The sequence below is a fragment of the Carettochelys insculpta genome, chromosome 2, assembly GCF_033958435.1.
Source record: "Carettochelys insculpta isolate YL-2023 chromosome 2, ASM3395843v1, whole genome shotgun sequence".
NCBI classification, from domain to species: Eukaryota; Metazoa; Chordata; order Testudines; family Carettochelyidae; genus Carettochelys; species Carettochelys insculpta.
In genome coordinates, this window is record NC_134138.1 from 259,210,108 (window position 1) to 259,232,218 (window position 22,111).

The 22,111-nt window shown below is 41.0% G+C and overlaps 1 protein-coding gene across 6 annotated transcripts in view; it reads left to right on the forward strand.

Annotated features, from left to right (window-relative positions):
* DIP2C (disco interacting protein 2 homolog C) overlaps window positions 1-22,111 on the forward strand; it is a 489,268-nt gene that overhangs the window by 278,564 nt on the left and 188,593 nt on the right. For 4 of the 6 annotated variants that reach the window (XM_074985037.1, XM_074985039.1, XM_074985041.1 and 1 more), the window contains exons 2-3: window positions 13,388-13,459; window positions 16,204-16,371. In XM_074985037.1, coding sequence (XP_074841138.1) covers window positions 13,388-13,459; window positions 16,204-16,371 — 240 coding nt within the window. The remainder of the gene's footprint in view (window positions 1-13,387; window positions 13,460-16,203; window positions 16,372-22,111) is intronic. The other 2 variants (XM_074985042.1, XM_074985043.1) reach the window with 1 other exon arrangement.

A 22,111-nucleotide genomic window follows, 5' to 3' on the forward strand; every position in this document is an offset into this window, starting at 1 on the left:
TTGTTATAAGGAATGATACTTACCAGACTCAACTTTCCTGGTAGCTGGAACAGAGTTGTCCTAAGGCAACTCATGGGGGCCACCAGGAAGGGATGCACTCCTCAGGGATGGCTCTGGAGCAAGATTGAGGCTGGATGTGTGTGTGCAGGAGTATAGCAGGGAGAGGACAGCAATGGGGGAGCATGTAAATTATGGGTGGCAGTGGGTAGCAGAGGCAGCATGTAAGCAGCTGCCATCCAGCACCTTCTCACACACACCAGGCTCTGCTGCCACAGCATGGAGGCAGTAGCTGTTTGAAGCACTCAGGACACCTGTAAGAGGGACATCTAGTCACTCTACATATATAGTTACAGAAAGCTAGGAAATGTGAGTTTTCAGAAAATATTTAATAAAGTGATCAAGCAAGATCCATTCATTAAGTCACAAAATATACTGGAGTACAATTCATTGGCATAGTAAACATCAGTCTTCTCCATGATCATGGTATCTCCATTAACCTGACCTTCATATTAGCTCATCTAGATTCTGAGGCAGCTTAAGCATTCTATCAAAAATAGCATACCAACAAAAGTTCTTCATGCAAGGGTATGGACTCAATATTGTAGTGGACCTATTCCAGAGCTGGTTTCTAATATACAGCTAAAATGTTATATGATTAATAGTTTGTTGTAAAGGAAGCAGGAAAAATGATTTTCCTCAGACTGACTGGCTTTAATTTACATGGTACTCTTCCACAATTCAGGAATTCCAAGAGAGATGCTGATAGTTGTGGATGCTCATTTAATGGTGTTATAATGATACCAAATATATTATTGTAATCTCTAAAAGAACTCGACACCCACTGAGAAAGATTTAGCTTTTATTTATATTTTTTTGAATGCAGAATGAAGTGTTTCTTTGAACATAGTACACTTGGAATATTTTTCTAAATTAAAAGATATCCTCTACTGACAATCTGTGAATGAAAATTTTAATAAATCTAAAAGAGAAGGTATTGTTTGGGTTTTGTCTTTGCCTGCTATGCCTGTTAAGAAGTTATACAAACATTCTATATTTAGAAGCCTGAAGAGGAAGGGAAGTGCTCTGTATTAATTGGTCAGAGAGGCCTGGCTTAGGAATAGTTGTCATTAGATGTTGGAAAGGGAAGTGGGTACAGTTTATGAGTATTAGGAGGCTTGTTTGCTAGAATCCATAACCTTACAGAGCCTTGATAGGGCATCAGACTTCAGATGTTGAATTTTCCACATAGGTGTTTCTCATTCAAACTGTGGCAAATGTGAAGATTGCCAGTCAGTATGGCACATGATTACAAAAAGTTAACATCAGCATTTTCCCTTCCCCAGTCTGCAGGGTATGTTTTCAGTACGTTGTTGGGGGCGGGGGGAATCACAAGTCTATTTAAACCGATCACCTGGCACAATGCTATGCTAATCTTAACTAAGATGTCTGACTAGTATGTGATAAAAATAATAAATAATGCCAAGTCGAATAATTGGTGTAAAATCTAGTTTTAGGGAGGATTTTATAATTTGAAGTTTAGAACCTATCTGATACCACTATGCAGAATATTTTTACCTTTTTTCAGGACTGTATTTTATGGCTATCTTTATCGGGATGTTGCACTGTGTATCTGCTGGTGACCGAGAGAGAATACCTAGAACTGGCAAATGCCTATTGGGCAACAGAAAAAACTAGTGGAGAGATGAAAGATGAGCTTCTAACAGCTGCTTAGTGGATATACGCTTCAAGGGGCCCCCCATAAGCCTTATAAAGGAAGCAAGACAACATTATGAAGGGTTGCGAGGGCCATAAAATTCCAAAAATGGCAATGATTGCTTTCATCACGTAAAGTGTTCATCAACACTTTAAATAATGAAATAAACTTCAACACTGAGAATGGAAACCTTCACCATTAAGCTTGTCTCTGTTTACTTTCCGGTAATCCCAGCCTTAATAGCAGTGTTTCACAAATATTACATTGTTTGGAAGCTCTGAAAAGCCCATAAACCGCACATTTCTCTTTCCTTACAGCGTTTACATCTTCAGCAAAACATTCAGAAGTGTTGGCTGCTAGCCCTGATTGTGGCAATTTCTATTTGCAGTGAGATTGTCAGAATATAAGAAAACTTGAGTCAGGGATATGGAATTCTGTGGAGTTCTTTTGTTTTCACTGGCCTAAATTACGCTACTTTTTATGAGATCCAGGAGTATTTTGGATTTTGAAAAAATGTACAGAAATCTTTAAGTCCAGAAAATAAGTAGGAGAGCTCACAAGGGCTTTTGGGGTTCAAGATGGAGAGAAAAATAGTTTACTAGAAGTTAATTTTCTGCATAAATTAATGACTTGGATGCTTTTAATATACTGTATATATAAAACTGTATGTAAAACAAAAAGATAATATATGTAAAACAGGCATTACATTTTTATTTTTAAATGAGTAACTAGAAGTTCATTATGTAGGAGCAGAAATAATTTAAAAAAAACTTAAGCAACTTCCGTTATTTGTGTTTGATCAAATATTGTTATTTTTGATAATATAATCCAAGAGTTGTGTCATCTGTTGAAAGATTTTGTTAGTAGTAGGAATCAGCTTTTGAAAACCTTAAATCATATTACAAATTAAAACACTCCACATATCATTGACATATCGTCGTTTCATGCATTGCTTGTAACTTAGAATTCTGTGGGCTTGTCTACACTTGCCCCCACTTTCGAAGGGGGCACGGTAATCAGGGCCATGGGAGATTACTAATGACTTCATTAGGCTAATTTTGCCTGGCAGCAACTTTGAAGTGCCGGCATGCATGTAGCCACGGGCACTTCGAAGTGTCTGTGCTACTTTGAAGTCCCTTTACCAAGGAGTAATGCTGGCACTTCGAAGTTTGAAGCTTTGAAGTTGCTGTGGGGGAAAATTAGCCTAATGAAGTGCTGCATATTCACCGCAGTACTTTGTTAGTAATCTCCCATGGCCCTGATTACCATGCCCCCTTCGAAGCTGGGGACAAGTGTAGACACAGCCTGTGTGTGTGTGTGTGTGTGTGTGTGTGTGTGTGTGTGTGTGTGTGTGTGTGTGTGTGTGTGTGTGTGTGTGTGTGTGTGTGTGTGTGTGTGTGTGTGCACATAAAAATGTAACTGAATTAATGCCTGAAACCTTTGAGCTATAGTTTATTTTCCGTTAAGGCCCATGACTAATATTGTAATTTACTGTATTGTTTGTGATGCTAGTATTTAAATCCAGTTAAGATATTTGAACAGTTCAAATTAGCAATTTTCTTCCAATAATGTATTTTATTGCCTTTCTAATCCACAAATGAGGATAAATAGATAATACAAGGAAAGAAAACTTTGTTCCTTGGATATATGTTTTAGTTAATTAATATACAGTAAGCTAGTAAATAAACACAATTTATATGAGTATATTTTTACTCTTTCCATCCAATACAAATTCCTTTGTTCCTTCATATATTTTTGGAAGTCCTGACAGAGAGACTGTCTGCATCATGAGTGGGAGAAGTAAATGAGTCACAGTTCACTTTATGAGGAGCTTTGTTTCATTCAAATCCCTCTTGCCAAGATGCTGGCACTGAGCTTGAGTCATCAGAAGTAAACAATTCGTACTGAAAATTGAATCTTTAGAGGACAGAATAAATGTGGAGACGGTAAAGACCTTCACCCATGTAGTCTGCTGCTTAGCACCTTTCCTCTTCTGAGATTATTAGTACGTCTTAAAGTTAGTTGAAATGCCAGGCTCCAAAATTTAATTTGTAGTGTGCCTGTGTAGTGAGAAACAGAAACTTCAGTCTGGTATTGAGGTCTCTTAACTTTACATTGGGTTTTCAGTGTTCTAAGCAAGGTTTTTCTTATTCCTTACTTTTAGTACTTTGATTTGCATCTCCTATGCTGTGTAGCGTAAGGCAGGAGATGGACTTTAGTGCAGGTCTGCACAAGTTTTTTGTTTGTATGTTTTTGTTTGTTATCTGTTTGTATTCATTCCTCTGGGAGACCTGGCATTGTCTAAAGAACAAACTCCCTTTGATGTTTGAGTGTCTAGAGTTGGTCACCCAAATTGAGGTTGGGCAGTTTTGTGCACTGATTGTCACTGGTTCTCAACTCCCAGCTCCCTCATGGAAGTCTATAAGATCAGTGGTTATTTACCATCTCAGAAAGTCAAGCCACTTGTTTAAAGTGCCTAGGTGTGGATTTAGAATAGACATACTAGGTCAGGCTAACAGTCCATTTAGCCCAGTGTCCTGTCTTCTAACAGTGGTGAGCATGAGGTGTCCCAAAAGGAATAAGCTGACCAAGTAACCATTAAGTGACCTCATTCCCTGTCTCTCATTCACAGCTTCTGGCAAACAGAGGCTAGAGCCACCCTCCCTGCCCAACCTGGCTAACAGCCTTGATGGACCTCTTCTCTACGAATTTATCTCGTTCTTTTCTGAACCCTGCTGTAGTGTTAGCCTTCACAATGTCCTCTGACAAAGAGTTCCACAGGCTGACTGTGTGCTGTGTGAAGTAATATTTCCTTTTGTTTGTTTGCAATCTGCTGCCTATTAATTTCATTCAGTGACACCTAGTTCTTTCTCTCGGTTACTAGTTCTTGTGGTATGAAGACTAGGTAGTACTTCCTTACCAATAGTAACTAGGAGTAAATAGTACTTCCCTCCCCTTGTCTACATCAGTCACAATTTTATAGACCTCTATCATGTCCCCCGCTTTGTTGGTTCTTTTCCAAGCTGAAATATCATGGTATTATCAATCTCTCTTCATATGGAAGCTGTTCCAATCTTTTTTCCCTTCATTTCTGAATCTTTTCTAGTTCTAATATATTTTTTTTGTGACGGAGTGACCACATCTGCCTTCTCTATAGTGTCAACCAGTTTGTATGGTACTGAGGCCAGGCATAGTCTTTTAATTACCAGGATCACGTCCAGAGCCTTTTTTAAAATTTGCATCACATTAGCTGTCCTCCACATGTTGGGTCCAGAAGCTGATTTAAACGTTAGGTTACAGATTACTAGTTCTCCACCTTCACATTTGAGTTCCTTCAGAAATCTTGGATGAATGCCATCTGGTCCTGGTGACTTGTTAATCTTTGGTTTATTCCAAAAGCACTTCTAATGGTATCTCAATATGCAACAGTTCCTTATGTTTATCATTGAAAAAGAATGGCACAGGTTTGGGAATCTCCCCCACTTCTTCAGCAAATGAAGACAGATGCAAAGATTTCATTTAGTTTCTCCTCAATGGCCTTATCATCCTTGAGTACTGCTTTAGTATCAGTCATTCAGTTACTTAATTGTTTGTTTAAAAGGCTTCCTACTTCTGATGTCTTTAAAAAATTACTATTGGTTTTCGAGTTTATGTTCTTCAAATTCTTTTTTCAAGCTTTCTCATTATATTTTTACATTTTGTTTGTCAGAGTTTATGTTCTTTTCTGTTTTCCTCATGAGAATTTAATGTCCATCTTCTAAACAACTCCTTTTTAACTCTCACTACTTCTTTTACTTTGTTTAACCACAGTGACATTTTTTGGTTTTCTTTTCTCTCTCTTTTTTTTTTTTTTTAAATTGGTATATACAGTAATCCCTTGAAATGCATGATTTTGAGTTGCGCTTAACTCGTATTAATGAGAGTTAAGTGCAACTCAAATCCCACTCCCCCAGCCCTGCCAGGCTCTGGTTCACCTCTCCCGCATGCCCAGCTCCAACTCAGCTTGCCCATGCAGCTCCAGCTCAGCTCCACTCCCCGCACCTGGCTCCAGCTCACCCCCTGCCTGCACAGTTCCAGCTCACAACCACCTCTCCCACCTGCCACCCCTGTGCCCAGCTCCGGCTCACCCCTCCACACACACCCCTCATAGCTCTGGCTCAACCTCCTGCAGGGCCACATGGCCCTGGCTCTACTCCACTCCTCCAGTCCCAAGATACCCCAGGCTTAACCCGCCTTCCCCTCTCGCATGGCTCCAACTCACCAGCACACTTAACCCTCCGCAGATGCCCCACTCAACCCCAGGACTTAACTTTCAAAAGGAACTCCAGGTGCTCCTGCTCATTCCCCAGCTGCAGAACATATGTTTCTCTGGGGAGAAAAGCTGCCCCCTTGACTTACACGAAATTTGAGTTGTGCAAGGGTGTGTGGAAATGCAACCCTCGTGTAACTCGAGGACCTACTGTACATTTAAGTTGTGATTCTATTATGGTGTCTTTGAAAAAGTTTCCATGCAGCTTGCAGGGATTTCACTTTTGGCACTGTCTTCTTTTTGATTAACTAACCTCCTCATTTTTGTGTAGTTCCACTTTCTGAAATTAGTTCAGGCATGCAAGTTAATTTTGGCCCTTCTTTTTCATGTAGGGGCCAGAAAACTCAGTAGTTTCTGCCTCATTGTGAAAATGTGTGCTCCTGCCAATGGCATGTAAATTGTTGTTTGCATGTACTGTAATCAATAATAATCACATATGAGGAGTAGCATGGGCACATGGGAGATTTGATTTTAATGTTTAAATAGTGAGATGGAGACATTTGGTGAATTTCAGCTGTCTTCTGTGTAATACTATTATCCTTTGTCTACATAGGTTTTCCTCCTGGGCCATGCTAAAAATCCCTAAATCTGCATTCATAGCACATGTTTGGTTATGATCAGCCAACACAATTGTGATGCGAAACAAGACTTTTTGTACAGAGATATCTACTTTACCGGGAAACATTCCACTTCCTTAGAGCTAAGCGCTGGCAGCCATGCTTCCATGGCACCAACAATTCTGACTCACTGGCTATGTTAAAACTTAGCCTTCTAAGTACATTTGGGAGAGAGGATGATGCTGTCTCTAGATAGTTTGAACAAAAATGAACGTGGGAGATGTACTTCAGTGGTCCAAATCAATTTTGACCTGGCAGCTGGGGCAGCTTACTTGCTATGAGGCCGGAAGGAGTGATTTGATAGGAGCTATTTTAACTTATTACATGCTTTTCTTCCAGCTCCTCATCGTGTAATTTACAACCTCAATCTTCATGGATTACCTTAGACACCCTTCTGCCTGCTAATACACACCTACTGACGTTTACCTTACGCAGGTTGAACCTCTTTACTCCAGCACCCTCAGGATCTTATTGGTGCTGAATGAGAGAATGTACTCAACCGTGGGAGGTCAATATAGTCAAGTAGCATTACCGACACTTCCAGTGCTTACTGGGCTCTTAGAAGGCATTTAGAGGTAACTTAGAGCTAAATAACAACGCAGAACACTGAGAGCCAGGACTGATGGCTGTAAACAAACTTCGTGGGATCACAGGAAACTTGTCCGCACCCATAACAGGAAGGATTAGACATAGATATGAAGAATTCAAACAAGAAAAAATAAAAAGGTTACTTAGGATATTGTCAAATGAACTTAACATTAATTTAAACATCACCAAACTTAAACCTCATCAGATATTAATGGGATAATAACGTTAGCACGGACAGAACACATTTTGTCCATAGGTGTCAAAGGAGGTGAGCATTGGCAGACCATTTTTGAAAGATAAGGAGACATATAGCACCGAGAAGTTAAGTAAATTGGCGAAGACCAGGCAGTAAATAGAATATAGGTTTCCAGATTCCACATCCTGTGACCTCTCCTACAGAGCCACACGCTCTCCTTTGAAACAGCGATTACATTTCTTTCAGACTATCCCTTTGATCACACAAGCAGCAATTTTCACACTCTGTCTGGACTGGTCTCAGTAGAGCATTTGATAATACTAACACCAGAGCTATTCAGGGATGGAATTGGTTGGCATTTTCCAAATTCAGTTTTTCATCAGTTTTTGTTGTCAGTTTCAAGCTTTGACCAAGAGAGAAGCGTAAGAGGAGTTCAGTGACGTTTTTGCTACACTTTTTCTGTTCCTTTGACCAGCTCTATTTTTGGGTGAGGTTCTCTACCATTTAAAGTGTGATATTTATCCACTGTCTTGCTTGGATTTATTCGTGCACGTAAGCAGGACATTGAAATCTTTAGGAACTGTGCTTTCTGAAGCACTCATATAGCACATAAATTAGTTCCTTACAGTGCCTGCTCACCAAAAAGAGCAAAGATACACGTGGGTGAACTCCTAGTCCAGCCCTGCCGACAAGAGTGGGCAGAGGGCTGTTGCCCCAGGCCTCAGTGTTTCAAAGGGGCCTAGAGTTCCAGCCGCTGCTGCTGTTACTTCAGCAGCTGCAACAGCCAGAGCTCCAGGCCCCTTTGAAATGCCACCTCAGCTCTGCTCTGCCACTCCCCGTGGTTCTGAGGGAGAGAGAGGGAGGGAGGGCCACTGCACCATGCTCTGAGAGGCACTAAGTGGTGACTGTCCTAGAATCTCTCCCATCTGTCCCAGGCCATGCCCCTTCCAGGGGCACAGAGCTAGGCCCTCCTCCCACCTTGCCTCAGGGCCTGCAGTGGCTGTCAGCCACCTTCTAGTCCCAGTGAGAATTGGTTTTATTTGAGCATGCTCTATGAACAGTTGGTAGGGCAGAGTTCTGACCTGCTTGTTATGTCACTGATCCGAATTTTTTTTTTTTTTAAAAAAGGAGGACAACGTGGTATTTATGTTCTTTTTGAAAGAAAATGTACTCCAGCTGATGTTTTTCTGGTGACAAGATTTAGTGCTCTATCTTACTGTGGGAAAATATCACAGGCTAGGTTATTCCCATCAACCAGGGATATTATGTACATGGCATGCAGTAATTCATTTAGAGCTGAAAAGATATGTATGAGTTGTGAGTAAAGCACAGGGAGAGTTCAGTTAGCTTCTGACCAGTTTAATCCATAAAATTAATGGTTGGTCAGTTGGTGTTCATATTTTGAAGTCTGGCTATCTTGAACAATATCAAATTTAATCCTGATAAATTGTTTGTGCCCACACCCCCACACCATATGGCACATCTGATTTCCATCCATGTCGTAGCTAGAATACTGATGCCTACTGTGCATAGCTAATGATTTTATTTATTTATTTATTTTGCTGTCACATATTTTTGAGATTTGGTTGCCAAGGTAGTGATGATTTTCTTTGCGCCCATTATTATAAAAAATTAATGAAGGGTGTAAAGTAGAATATTGCTATTAACTGCAGGGAGCCCCAAAACTTTTGTTATTTAATTGCCATCAGTTTGGTTTTTTGTTAGTATTTTTCCATGGGTCTTCTTCCACCCAAAACATTTTCTTCTCTTTAGTGTATTTTGGAAGTGTAAATCTAAGGGGAGAAATGCAAGAAAAAAAGTGAAAGAAAACATGCCATGTCCGGTGGATAACAGCTGATGTTTTTCTTTCTGATTTTGGCATCAAAGGGACTATTTGTCCTCTTTATTTCTTGTGCCAATTCTGGGACAATGCAAAGTCTATAAAGTGATTTTTTAAAAGCCTTCCTGAAGTAAGAGCCCCTGTAGGTAGAGTCAGTACTGTAAGGAAACTGTATGGTGGAAATGCCTAAGAGTGCAAGAACAGTGTTCAGCCTGGGAAGCCTGCAGGCACGTGTACATACCATATGTGTAGAAGATAAATCAGTAGCCTGTTGTTTGCATTTTCTTGTATAGTGAACAACTGTACAGCACTTAGGAAAGTGGAGCTGCACTCCTGATTAGGGCCTGTTTGCGCTACTGTAAATTCAGTAATAAAATAATAAACAAAGTAAAAAGAAATATGCACTCAGATTGAGAGAGATGTGTCTGGAATGCTTAAGGGCTCAATATTGATACGTATGATTTAATATATGCTAGTCTGTTTTCAACAAATTTAAGAGAAAATTGTATTCATATTCTTTACTTTTTAAATTGAAAAAAAAAATTGTAGCCAAACCATTGAAAAGCAGCAGTACACATAGCCTGGTCAGCAGTGGTAACCAAAACCCAGAGGGTCCCCTTTAGCCCAGGTGTTAAGGTCAAAAACAGACACCAGGCAACTATAGTAAGTTACAGCTACAATCTTACAGCTTTTTGATTCATGCAAAATAAGTTTAATAGTCTCAAACCAAGTCCCAAAAGCAGCATCCATCATGGCTTGCCTATTTTGTGAATTACGTTCTCCAAGATTACTAACCTGATGAACTCACAGTTCCAGTGTTACTGTTGTGCCACTTCCCAGGGAACCTAGGTGGTACCTCATCACCATCTGGTTTTAGCATGAGGCAGCCTTGCCTGTGCCTGTGGGAGGATCAGCTCCCTGAATCCACTAGCCTCTGGCAACACAAGCACTATCTTCCAGGCCTCTGCTGCTCCCTCTGTACACGCCCACACCATCCCCAGATCCTTGAAGTGTTCCCTGTATTGTCTGGTCCCTTTTTCAGTGCACACTCCTAGAATCACGAAGCCCGCTGTTCAAAGGAAGAAAACACAGCAGCTTGTAAGATCCTGTTTAGGACCACCACTTTGTTTAAAACGCGGCTTGCAGGTAGGATAGTAGTGAAACCAAGAATCTGTTTATTATCACATGTTCAAGATGTTAGTGAAAATGAGCAAGAATATTGGAAACAGATAGGTACATGTTAAACAAAATAACATGCTTTCTACAGTCTAACCGACAGGTTCATCTCCTGCTAGTTTTATTTCATCCAAAGTTCTCTTCAGCATTTGCAGCTAGGGCTGTCTGAGCGCCTCTATCTTTTTGCTATCTAATGGACCTTTAAAATGCATCTCCAGATAAGGTTTTTCCATCCCTGTTGTCTGTCTGTCTCTCTGTCTCTCTCTGAATAGTAACAGAGAGGGAGCCGTGCTAGTCTATATACTATCAAAACAAAAAAGCAGTCAAGTAGCACTTTATAGACTAACAAAATAATTTATTAGGTGAGCTTTCATGGGACAGACCCACTTCTTCAGACCATAGCCATACCAGAACAGACTCAATATGTAAGGCACAGAGAACCCAAAACAGTAACCAAGGTGGACAAATCGGGAAAAAAAAAAAAGATCAAGGTGAGCAAATGAGAGAGTAGAGGGGTAGAAGCTGGGGGGCGGGGGAGCTCAAGAATTAGATTAAGCCAAGTATGCAATTGAGCCCCTATAGTGACTCAGAAAATTCCCATCCCGGTTCAAACCACGTGTTAATGTGTCCAATTTGAATATAAAAGACAGTTAGGCAGACTCTCAAGAGTGATGTGAAAATTTTTCTTCAGTAACATGCAAATGCTTAAGTCATTAACAGAATGGTCCACTCCATTAAAATGCCGGCTAACAGGTCTGTGGATCTGGAGTGTTTTTATGTCTGTTTTGTGCCCATTAACTCTTTTTCTAAGGGAGTTTGAAGTCTGTCCTATATACAAAGCATCTGGACTTTGTTGACACATGATGGCATATATGATGTTAGTTGAAGAACATGAGAATGTGCCCGTGATTCTGTGAATAACCTTCTTAGGTCCAGTGATGGTATCTCCAGAATAGATATGTGGACAAAGCTGGCAGCGGGCTTTGTTGCAAGGAAATGTTCCAGGATTGGTGTTCCTGCGGTGTAGACTGTGATTGCTGGTGAGAATCCTCATAAGGTTGGGAGGTTGTCTGTAGGAGAGAACAGGCACGTCATCTAGGGCCTTCTGGAGTGTGGCATTCTGATTAAGGATAGGTTGTAGGTCTTTAATAATTCGTTGCAGTGGTTTGAGTTGGGGGCTGTAGGTGATGACCAGTGGTGTTCTGTTCTTGGCTTTTTTGAGCCTATCTTGGAGTAGCTGGTCTCTGGGTATTCGTCTGGCCCTGTCAATTTGTTTTTTTATTTCTCCTGGTGGGTAATTCAGGTTTATGAATATTTGGTAAAGATCTTGTAGTTTTTGGTCTCTGTCAGTTGGATCAGAGCTAATGCGATTGTACCCAAGGGCTTGACTGTAAACAATGGATCTAGTTATGTGTGCAGGATGGAAGCAGAGGTTTTTACAGTCCTTCATTTGCATTTAGTTCAGGCTGATGATATGAAAACCATTGCGAATGTGACAGTTCTCAAATTGCTGAGTGACAAATAAACATCTCTAGTTCAACAGAAACCCTATTTTTCACTTTGCTGATTATTAGTATCTACAGACTTTAAGAACAGTTTTTCAGTATGTATACCCCTAAATGTAACTCCTTACATAAATTTGTACATACATTTTAAAATTATTTTGAAGGCTAAATTGACACAAGCTTTTAGTCAAGACCTCACATGACACTCTGGTGAATTAGAATGTATATACCAGGCCCATAAGATGTTTGCAACCCTTCTGCGTGTCCTTGCCAGTTGGAATTAAGAAATTTTTGGGTCACAGTTACCAACTTTCTGCTTTTACCATGTGTCTCACAGTATCTGGTATTGCACTTAAAGCTTCAGCTTCTGGAATCCTATGATTATGTGGGAATCTCAGATGTCAAACCCTTATGATTACAAAGCAGAGTTTGAAAACAAATCCAAGTGAACCCAAAAGGTTCATAAAATTGTAACCAGAACCCCTTTATTTGTTCTTAAAATATTTTGATTTTTAAATTTCTGTCATTTTTGAACATTTGAGGAGTTGACCAAACTAAAATTAAAGTAAACAGACAAAACTTAAATATTTTAATTATCTTTAAATAGTTTAATTATGATGAACCGTATTATGAACAGTACATAGAAGTGTACTATTATATTCAGACTTCAGCGTTTAGACTCTCTTCACTTTTAAAGCTAGTCAAAAAATGTTTTCTCCTGCCTCCTTGTTTCTACCATTTCTGTGTGTAACACCATTGTGGGAAGGACTTTTAAATCCTTGTCTTTAAAAACTGTCATCTGTGGCAAATGCAAATGCAGTAAATAGATACATCGATTAAGTGCATTTATGGGCTACAGTCTAGTTTCAAAATGCTTTAAAGCGGAGTTCGGTAGAGCCTCTTTGTAAGACATAATGCTATTTGTCAGTGGATGTTTGGTGGGTTTTCGGCATTGTTTTTCTAAAGTGGTGCTTAGGAGAGAAACCAAATGTTTACATTGCAGCAGCAGTATAGTAGCACTTTGAAATCTTTTGAGGCTTGATTAGGAAAAATGTCATTAATGACAGAAAATGCTAATCTGTAATTTGCTTTGCTAGGCATTACAAGCCCAGTTATTCTGTATAATCCACTGTTGATTAACTTAATGAAGGCCAATATAGTTTTTGAAAGCCTTGTATGATGGCATATAAAATTAGATTGAAACACTGTACTTTTGAGCTCCGCTGCCAAAATACATCAAGGGTAGCTGTTTACTTGCCAAATGGCTCCAGTGTAAATTAGTTCTTTCTGGGTAGAATGATCATATTGTATTTTCATTTGTTCGTTATAATTTTCAAGAGAAACAGACAGTGCAGTGGTGGTGAAGCATATGTTACTTCCGTTAAGCAGCTAGACTGAGTCTTTATTCAAGTCTTATTGATTTTCCTTTTGTTTTTTTGCAGGTGACATCACACAGAAAGGATATGAAAAGAAGAGATCAAAATTAATTGGGGCATACCTGCCACAACCTCCGGGTATGTATAGCTCTACCAGCAGTGTATGAAGTTGTCAAGTGTATAGCTAGCAACCAGAATAAAAATCTGAATATTGCAAGGAGTCTCTGTGGAAGAAGCATACCTTTTTGTTATGTATTGTACATATAAAGCTCCAGCCATCCTTTTGTGTATACATATATATGTCTGCCTGGATGTATTTACCTTTTATACATACATTAATGTGGAATGCCAGACATACATGGACAGGAGATAAAGCTATCTGTGGGTCTTCAGTAGCTGTTGTTTGTTACAACATGTAAGCCAAACAAGTTCTCTGAACAGTGGGGGGACAGGAGTTATCTCAGCCTGCCTGTCAGCACAAGGGCTTGCTCCACTGCAGGATGTGTGAGTCCAAGTTTGTCACACTTGCATATCTTTTGAGGAAAACAAGAGAAACGGTCATCTACCACAGCTCAAGTCGGGCCAGATTCCTACAGTAGGGACAAACACCTACGTTCCTTTCTAGCGATCTGAGTTAACCTTTTCCTTGCTTCCCTAGGGATGCAGTACATATAAACTATCAAAACTAGACTGACCCATAGACACCCAGACTGACTAGTAAATGTTGGTCTAATGCTTCATTTAAAGCATTCCCTGTGTAAAATGCAAAGAAAAGGAAAGAAAAATATTTCACATTATTTTCTCCAGTGCTACATGGACTATTTTTAATATGAAACCATTGAGTTGTGATGTCAAACAGGAATTTACCTGCACCACTAGTCTTGCAGTAGTAGCCATTCGAGAGTCTTGGATTCATTTAGAGTCTCACTGAACTCACTAGGATGCCACTTAGGCACCAGTGTCTACCTTCCCTGCTCTTATGGGCCATATTTAAGGTCTTCCTTTACAAAATTCCTGGTGGTTGCTGTGAAGTATAGTTTGTGGTTTCCTGTGTAATCTGCTCACTCATACATGCTGCAGCAAGAGGTTGAGTTTGTGTCGTTGGCCTTTACTGGCTCTGCCCTCAAAGGTCTTCAGATCTTAATTAACTAATTTAATTTAAAAAAAAAAAAGCTTGGCATTACAGACTGAGCAGTTGCCATCCCAGCTCTACGGAAAGGTGAGCTTAGCATTCACTAGTTATTGGGAGCAGCTATAACACAGGACAGATCAAACAAAACATCTTCCATCTGGACTTAGTCAAGCTAAGTCCATTTACTTGCAAAAGTGGAGAGGGAAGTTTGGCCCTAAATTGTATCACAATTCCGACTTCATTCCTGTGCCTGTTCATTCTTCATTTTAATAAAGCTGTTGAAGTTTATATGGCAGTCTTCATAATCTGCTTTCCTGAAACCTGTGTGCTCTGTGCACACCTACTTACTAATTGCCTCTCAAAAATCTCCATACACTAGATAATATTTTCATTAATAATATTTATTGAGCACAGTCAGTTGTGGTCTGCTGCCTCAAACAGCTTTCAATCTGAGGGACAAACTGTATCCTCCACCGCTGACACCCGTGTAATGGAGGAAAAGAGATAGAGAACCCTATGGGATGAACCTAGTCAAACATTCTTTCAAACTCTCTCCTTGGGGAGCAAGGGTGTAGCAGCTTTGGTGAAAGCAGGTCCCCTGGAGAGATGGATTCTTTCACGTATTCTTCTTTGGACTCCTCACCAACTGGTTTGGCTCCTACAGAGAATGTTCAGAGATACTTGTTTACACAGCATGGTCTCCGGTGAAGGAAGCAACCTAGAGCTGCATTATTAAGGTGCAGGAATCTCCGTGGATATCCACTGCCTTTGGAAGGAGAGAGAATGTCCTCCCCTTCTTTTCCAAAATCCTGCAATGGAGCCAGTGGGGCTTCCCTGTGATGGGAGGAAGAAGGGAATGGTGATTTAGACATGGCCTTGTTTCCTTCTGCATTCTTCCATCTAGTCGAGCTGAGTCCCTGCAAAAGCAGAGGGGGAAATTTGGCTCTAAATTGTTTCAGCATTTTAATGAATGATTTTATTGCACTAAAGCACCTAGCTATGACATTATAGTATATTCCTTTTGAAGGGGAGATTGTTTGTGTCTTAGGTCTTTGCTGTGTCTGTAGTTTTCTGTTTGTTTTGTTTTTCCCCCTTCATTACATTTAAAAGAAAAATTGGTAAAGAGATATCGTGGCATTTTTCCTCTCAACCTTTATTTCCCTAAATGGCTGATGGTCCCCATTTCCTACCCAGAGAGAGGAATTTTCTCCAAATGGATGTAGGATAACCAAGTAACTGGGGCTTCCTCCTGTAGGCGCTTCTTAAGACCTCTTGAACATTGGTGTCCTATGATTAAATACATCATTCATTTGTTTATTGTACTCTGTTTTCATGGGGAACTGCAAACATTTATAAGGTATGGTAATAGATCACTCTATTATAAGGGGAGGATGTTTTAGAAATATTAATACCAAAAGGATTAAATTTCACAGTACATTTTGGTGGGAGCTAGGGCTTGGGGAAGGGCTGGGATCTGCATTTTGTGCCACTGTGCCCATCAAACAGAAAGTAAATCAAACGGCAGTTCCCCACTGTTCCCGCATCCAGTCCTCTTGCTGCTGCTTTGCTAACATTACTAACACCAATGTTGGCAGAGCGGAACACTGCTCATGTGGCTCCGTGAGTGTACCGTAGTGTCTGTGTGTATGTGTGTGTGCTGTACGGCATGGGGGCAGCAGCTCCATTCCTTGCTGTAACAAATGTAAAAAAACTAAACGTGAATTAATTAGTTTTTTTCAACTTGTTACAGCAGCGAATGGAGCTGCCGCGGTACGGTGTAGACTTCAACACAGTGAAGGAGCCGCGAGAAGAATGCTCCGCACTGCCAACATTGGGGTCTGTGACATCCGGGAAGCAGCAGCTAGAGAGCGAGCGGCCAGCACAGCAGCAAACCGGCCCCTCTTTTATTTTCGGTTTGGTGAGCACAATAAATGTATATTTTCAAGTGAATATTTGTTGTTAGGCACCCCCCCACCACCCAAAGGCCTCTGGGCATCTATGACAGTAAAGTACACAAGCACTGCTACTGGAAAAGCAGCACAGCCCAAGACAAGACTTGGAAACCAGCTATGTTCAGATAAGAATGAAGTAAAAAAAAAAATCACTGTTCCTATGAATATCTAAAAAGCCCTGATTGTGTCTGTAGCCTCTAGCAGATGGATGCTGCAGAGGAGGTTTCATACAATAAAGTGATTAAGCATAGGAGCCTGACAGTGACTCGAATTCTGGCTGTTCTGCTGATTCTGGGTGGATATAGCTCAGTCAAATCCTGGTGCTCAGTCCTCTGGGTGCTGCTGTAGAAGTCGTAACACATAGTGCACTTGCCCTCTGACACTTAAAAATGATCAGTAAGGAAGGAAAGAGCCAGGAATTCCTACTTCTTGCCTTTTCAGGTCACCACTTATGTTCCCTGAGACCACGGAGGACTTGCATTGATGCTTCCTTCTTTCCTGTTTATGCACTTCGTCCAGGCGTGACATGATGCAGGATGTAGTTGGCTTCTGCTCTTGTCTCTAAGATAATTCATTAACTCCCGTAGGCTCTGGTCAATGGCAGAGCTTATCCGTCCTTTCACAGACATATCTAGATCCAAACTCCCAGAAACTTGGGAGAAGGCCCTACCCGAGGTCCTCTCAGGGTTCTATTTTGGGACTGAGTGGCTGCAGTTCCGATGCTGCACAGTGTGACTGTGGAGCCCTCCCACAGAACGTTCACATATTATCAGGTAAATGATTATGGATACAGTAGAACTACAGAAAGAATCCATAGTCAGGCCTAACACTAATCAACCCTGGATGTTTGACTTTATAGCTCTTGTCTATGAGCAAGTTCTAATCCAGGCTGTGACAGATTCTCTCTCTGTGGCTTTGAGCAAGTCTCAGCCTCAGTTTCATCACAATACTTATCTAAGTGTTGCAGGGATTAAAAGGTTAATGACTTTGTACCCTTAAAAGGGTTAGATGTTATGAATAGTGTTGAAAGCAGAAGGATGCTGTCCAAGCCTGCCCTTCCTCACTTTCACTGTGCAGTAGAGATCGGTTGGTTGCAGTTCAGTAGTCTCAGAAGAGGGCTGCTGTCATTTTTGCTTGGGAAAACAAAACAATTATGCCACGTAATCTTTGTTTCCTCAAGCTGTAATTGCCAGAACATCAATTACAGGTGCAGATGTTTTGTGCACATGATTGTTTTCATTTTAAATTAGTTTTATAACTGTTACATATCAGGTTGGAGAACCTATGTGTTATGCCTTTTATTTGATAAAGTGAGACTAGCAAATTAAAACCATATTCCACTTCTTCCACTGTTAAATTAGAAAAGGAGCAGTGTGTTTCCCTCAACATTTGGGGGGCATTTTCTGTCTGGTACAGATGTGGGAATAGGTGGGGAAGAGTTGTAATGTGATCTAACCTCTGAGCTTCAGTCACCCCCACTTGTCAACTGGGAGAAGACCTTGAACTTTCCTCCCTTGGCTTCAAGTTAAGGAGCGGTTCTGACTACTGACAGCTGAATGATTTCTTCTGATATTAGTTTGTTTCAGAGTAATTTGCTGAAGATTATCCTAGTAGCTCAATCAGTCACTTCTATGTATGGTAATATGTGGACAGCTGAGTGCGTGCTAGGAGCCCTCCCAGGAAGAAAAATAACTAAATGACCTGCATCTCATCTAAGCTGTGCTTTTGCCCAATTTATTTTCATCGTGTTGCCAGGAAATGAGCTTATTCACAGCACAGACAGAAGGTGTTGTCAACAATTAAGCTTTCAGGCTAACAGTTTGAACATGGGTGGTTCATTCTCTCTTAATCAAATGCTGTGTCTCTGCTAAATTGTTTTTCATAATTCCCTATCATTGCTACAACCAGTGTAGTTCCATTTGTGACAGCATTAGAGTAAGCCCACCACCAGCAATTTTATTATTCTAATGAATCTGTGAAACGCAGTGATTATAATGGGCACAACCACTCCTTTAGATCTACAAGAGCACAGGAGCACCACCAGCATAAAATGGCAGGTAATCTATGGAAAAAGTCCGATGTTAATAACCCCAGTTCCCAAATAAAAACTCGTCCAGTTCTGTGTGTGAAGTGGTTTTCTGTTTAAATTAAAGGGAACATCTCCTTTCTTAGGTTATTAAATTTAAGTGTTTTTTTTTTTTTTACCTCAACTTGCTACAAGTCGAACCTCTCTAGTCCTGCAACCTCAGGACCTGACTGGTGCCAAACCAGAGAATTTGCCAAACCACAGGCGGGTAATATTGTGTAGAAGCATTATCAACACTTCCACTGCTTACTGATCTCTTAGAAGACATTTAGGCAAAAATTACAACTAAATGACAGCACAGAACACTGAGAGCCAGGATGGGGGGCTGTAGGCAAACTCTATGGGACCGTAGGATACTTGGCCACATCCATGATAAGTACACATCCAGCTAAAATCATGCCAGACCGGAGGGTTCTGGACTAGAATGGTTCAACCTGTATTTGCTGTTGATGTGGTTGACCCTGGGCACATTATTCGCCTTGGACGATGGAAGTGAAAAAAAAAAGGCTATTTCACATTTTGTTTGGAATGCACGAGGGTTGCACTGCACTGAGTTTGGTTGCAGATACAACAAGATGTTGAAATAAATATTGATTTTAGATTAAAATAAAATACCAGAGCTACATGTGCATGCACTAATGACATTTAACATTATGGGACACTCTTTTATTGACCTTAGAGCTCTTCACAGAGATGGATGTGGGCAGGATTTTTAAAAGCACCTAAGAGCGTTAGGAGCACCAATCCCATGTGACTTTCACTTAGGATAGGAATTTCAAAAGTACCCAAGGGTCATCGTTCCCATTTTAAGAATACAACTAAGGAATGGGTGAGCCAAGCTAAGTATAGAGCCACTGATTATACTCGTTATACTATGTCTACACTACAAGTAAGTCATTTTAGTCCCCTTTTCACCTACACATACTTGTGCTATCTCTTACCCAGCTGGTAAGGGTAACTTTTTTTTCAATAGCGCCAATAAGGGTACCAAGAGCGTGGCTGAACCACAGCATTTCTGAGCCATGCTGATTGCAAACCAGTGGTTATATACTTGGGTTGGCTCAGCTCTTCCTCTGCAGCCATGACCCAGGCTGGGTAAAATTTGCTCTAGCTCTATAAAAGGTACAGCAAGTACTGTGGACATGAGCAGCAGAATCACTCCTTTAGCTCATAATCTAAATAAACCCAAGGGCACAGAAAAACTAAGGCAAATAAGGCTGCTAAATCTCAATTTCTTAAAGCCTAATTTTTGGCCTATATCAGCCTGTAGGTTTATGAAACCAGGTTTGATTTATGGAGACTTGAGACTCTCACAGCCATGCCACCATTTCATCATCATGTGCCAAATGTATGACTTCTCTCAAGCCTGCTGACTCAAAGTGGCTCTGGACTCAGCAGTGGCTCTGCGGTCTGGTTGAAGGGTGCTCTGCCTGGGGGGCTGGCGTGGTGCGCTCTAGGCAGGCCTAAGGGTTGGCCACCCCGGTCAGATCTTTCCATCCAAGGACTGGTCCCTCCAGGGAGCACAGAGCGCGCTCTCCCCTCTCTTTCCCTGGCTGCTCTTTTATCCTGTTAATTGAGAACCAATTGGCTGTCATATCTGTGAGCTGAACTAAATATGGAAGGGAACCTGGTCCTCTTGATGTTTCATCAGGAATATTGCACCCCCTATGCTTACAAAGAATATAGTAGCTGGAGTATCTGTTGTCTACCATATGTAGGTGAATATGCATGAATGGAACCAGTTTTTTAAAAATCTTATTTAGCATGGACTGTCATAGTTTGCAGTGACTTTACTATTCACCTGTATGCAATATAACAAATATAATTCTGTTGACGTGACATTTAACATAGATGTACACCATACAGAACATTCACTACTAACCTTTGATTTAAAGACACAACAGTCATTGAGAAGCCTTGTGACAAGGCTGATCTAATAACAATATGTTTAAACTATGTTCTAAATATCACGTGCCATTTCCCCTCATCCCACGAAAACTCATTACCTAATACAGTAGACCCTCGATTTGTGCGAGAGTTAAGTTCCAGGAAAACCAGGCGTAACTCAAAATTTGCGCTAGTTGAGGGGGTAAGGCTGCCAGCTCAGCACCAGCAGCCACCGCCACAGCTGGGAGCAGGGGATCCCCCGTGAAGAGGGAAGAGAGCTGGTGGAGCAGTTTCCTCCACCAGCTCTACCCTGGGATGCTGCTGGTAGAGGGCGGGGGGATCCCCTTGTCAAAAGGGATCCTGGATTTAAAGTGCTGCTGGCTGGCTGAGTCAGCTCAGCCACAGCAGCCTCTGTGGCAGCATGGGGGAAGGCGATCCCCCTTGAAGGGAGATTGCAGCTGGCCTGGGGTGCTGCCAGCTCTGCCCTTGAGTGCTGTTGCCAGGGGTGGACAGGGGATCCCTATGTTAAAAAGCTGCCGGCTGGAAGAGCTCCGCCAGCTGAAGCAGAGGCAGCCACTGCCACAGAGGCAGAGGGGGAGGAGATCCCCCTGTCAAAGAGGGCAGAGCTGGTGCAGCCAGCTCTTCCCCTGAGTGCCGTTGCCAAGGTGAATGTCAGGCGGGGGGCCTTGGGGGATCTTCTTCTCTCCCCCATGTCTCCGTGGTGGTGGTTGCTTCTGGCTCAGCTTCCAGGGTCCCCCTCCAATCACACTAATGTGTGATACACACATATCAAATGCACATATCTTGGGGAATTACTGTAAACAAAATTGTTAATCTTTAAAATACTTCTTATTTGTCTCCCAGGGTTTTAGATATATTAGGTTAGTTTTAGAATAATAAACCTAACCTTTGTTTAAGAATGCTTCCTGTTTTTTTAAGTGAGGTGTATCAGCTTTTAAAATATTGTTAGATGAAAGATTTTGATAGAGGCTACTCAAAGTAATAAAAGGAACAGCAAAGACATTTTTCAGCTGTAACTTAAGAAACAATTGCCATCTATTTGCTAGGGCACAGCAGCTGCCACCATACAGGATGTGTTATCAGTGCTTCGCACTACAATTAAACTAAAAACAAGATGCAATAGAGACTGGAAAGGAAGAAAGAAGAGGTGAAAAAGAACAAGGGAAAGGGTAGAGACTACCTCCAGTTTCATGTATGGCATGGTATTAACAACTTGCAATATATATTTTTAAATAGCATTTATATAGGGGTATATTCCTCAATATTGCTTTGTATGCTAAAGTCAGATGCAGAAAAGGCAGTTAACAGCTGATGACATTTCAGTTAAAAGCATAGGTGTTCACTAATGCGCAGAAATACATTACATGTAACTTGGTACCGACAGGACATTGGTCTCCGATCTTTGTTTTTAAAATACTCCTGTTCAAAATATATTTTTGCATATGTTGGGGGGCGGGAAACAGTGAGCAGAGAAAAGTCAGTCTCTTGGAAGCAAGTCAGTCAGTGGTCCTAATTTCATTCACCTTTTTTAAAATGAGCACAAAGCTCTGTCAGAATTAGTGGAAATAAAAGTCCCTTTCCCAGAGACAAAACGAAGTGCAGCGTGTCATAGGTCACAGATAGTTTGCTGCAGACCTAGAATGCGTGGTATTTAATGTTCTTGCAGGGATTTTGCTCTGGATTCTCATACAGAAGTATTAGTATGTAGATTC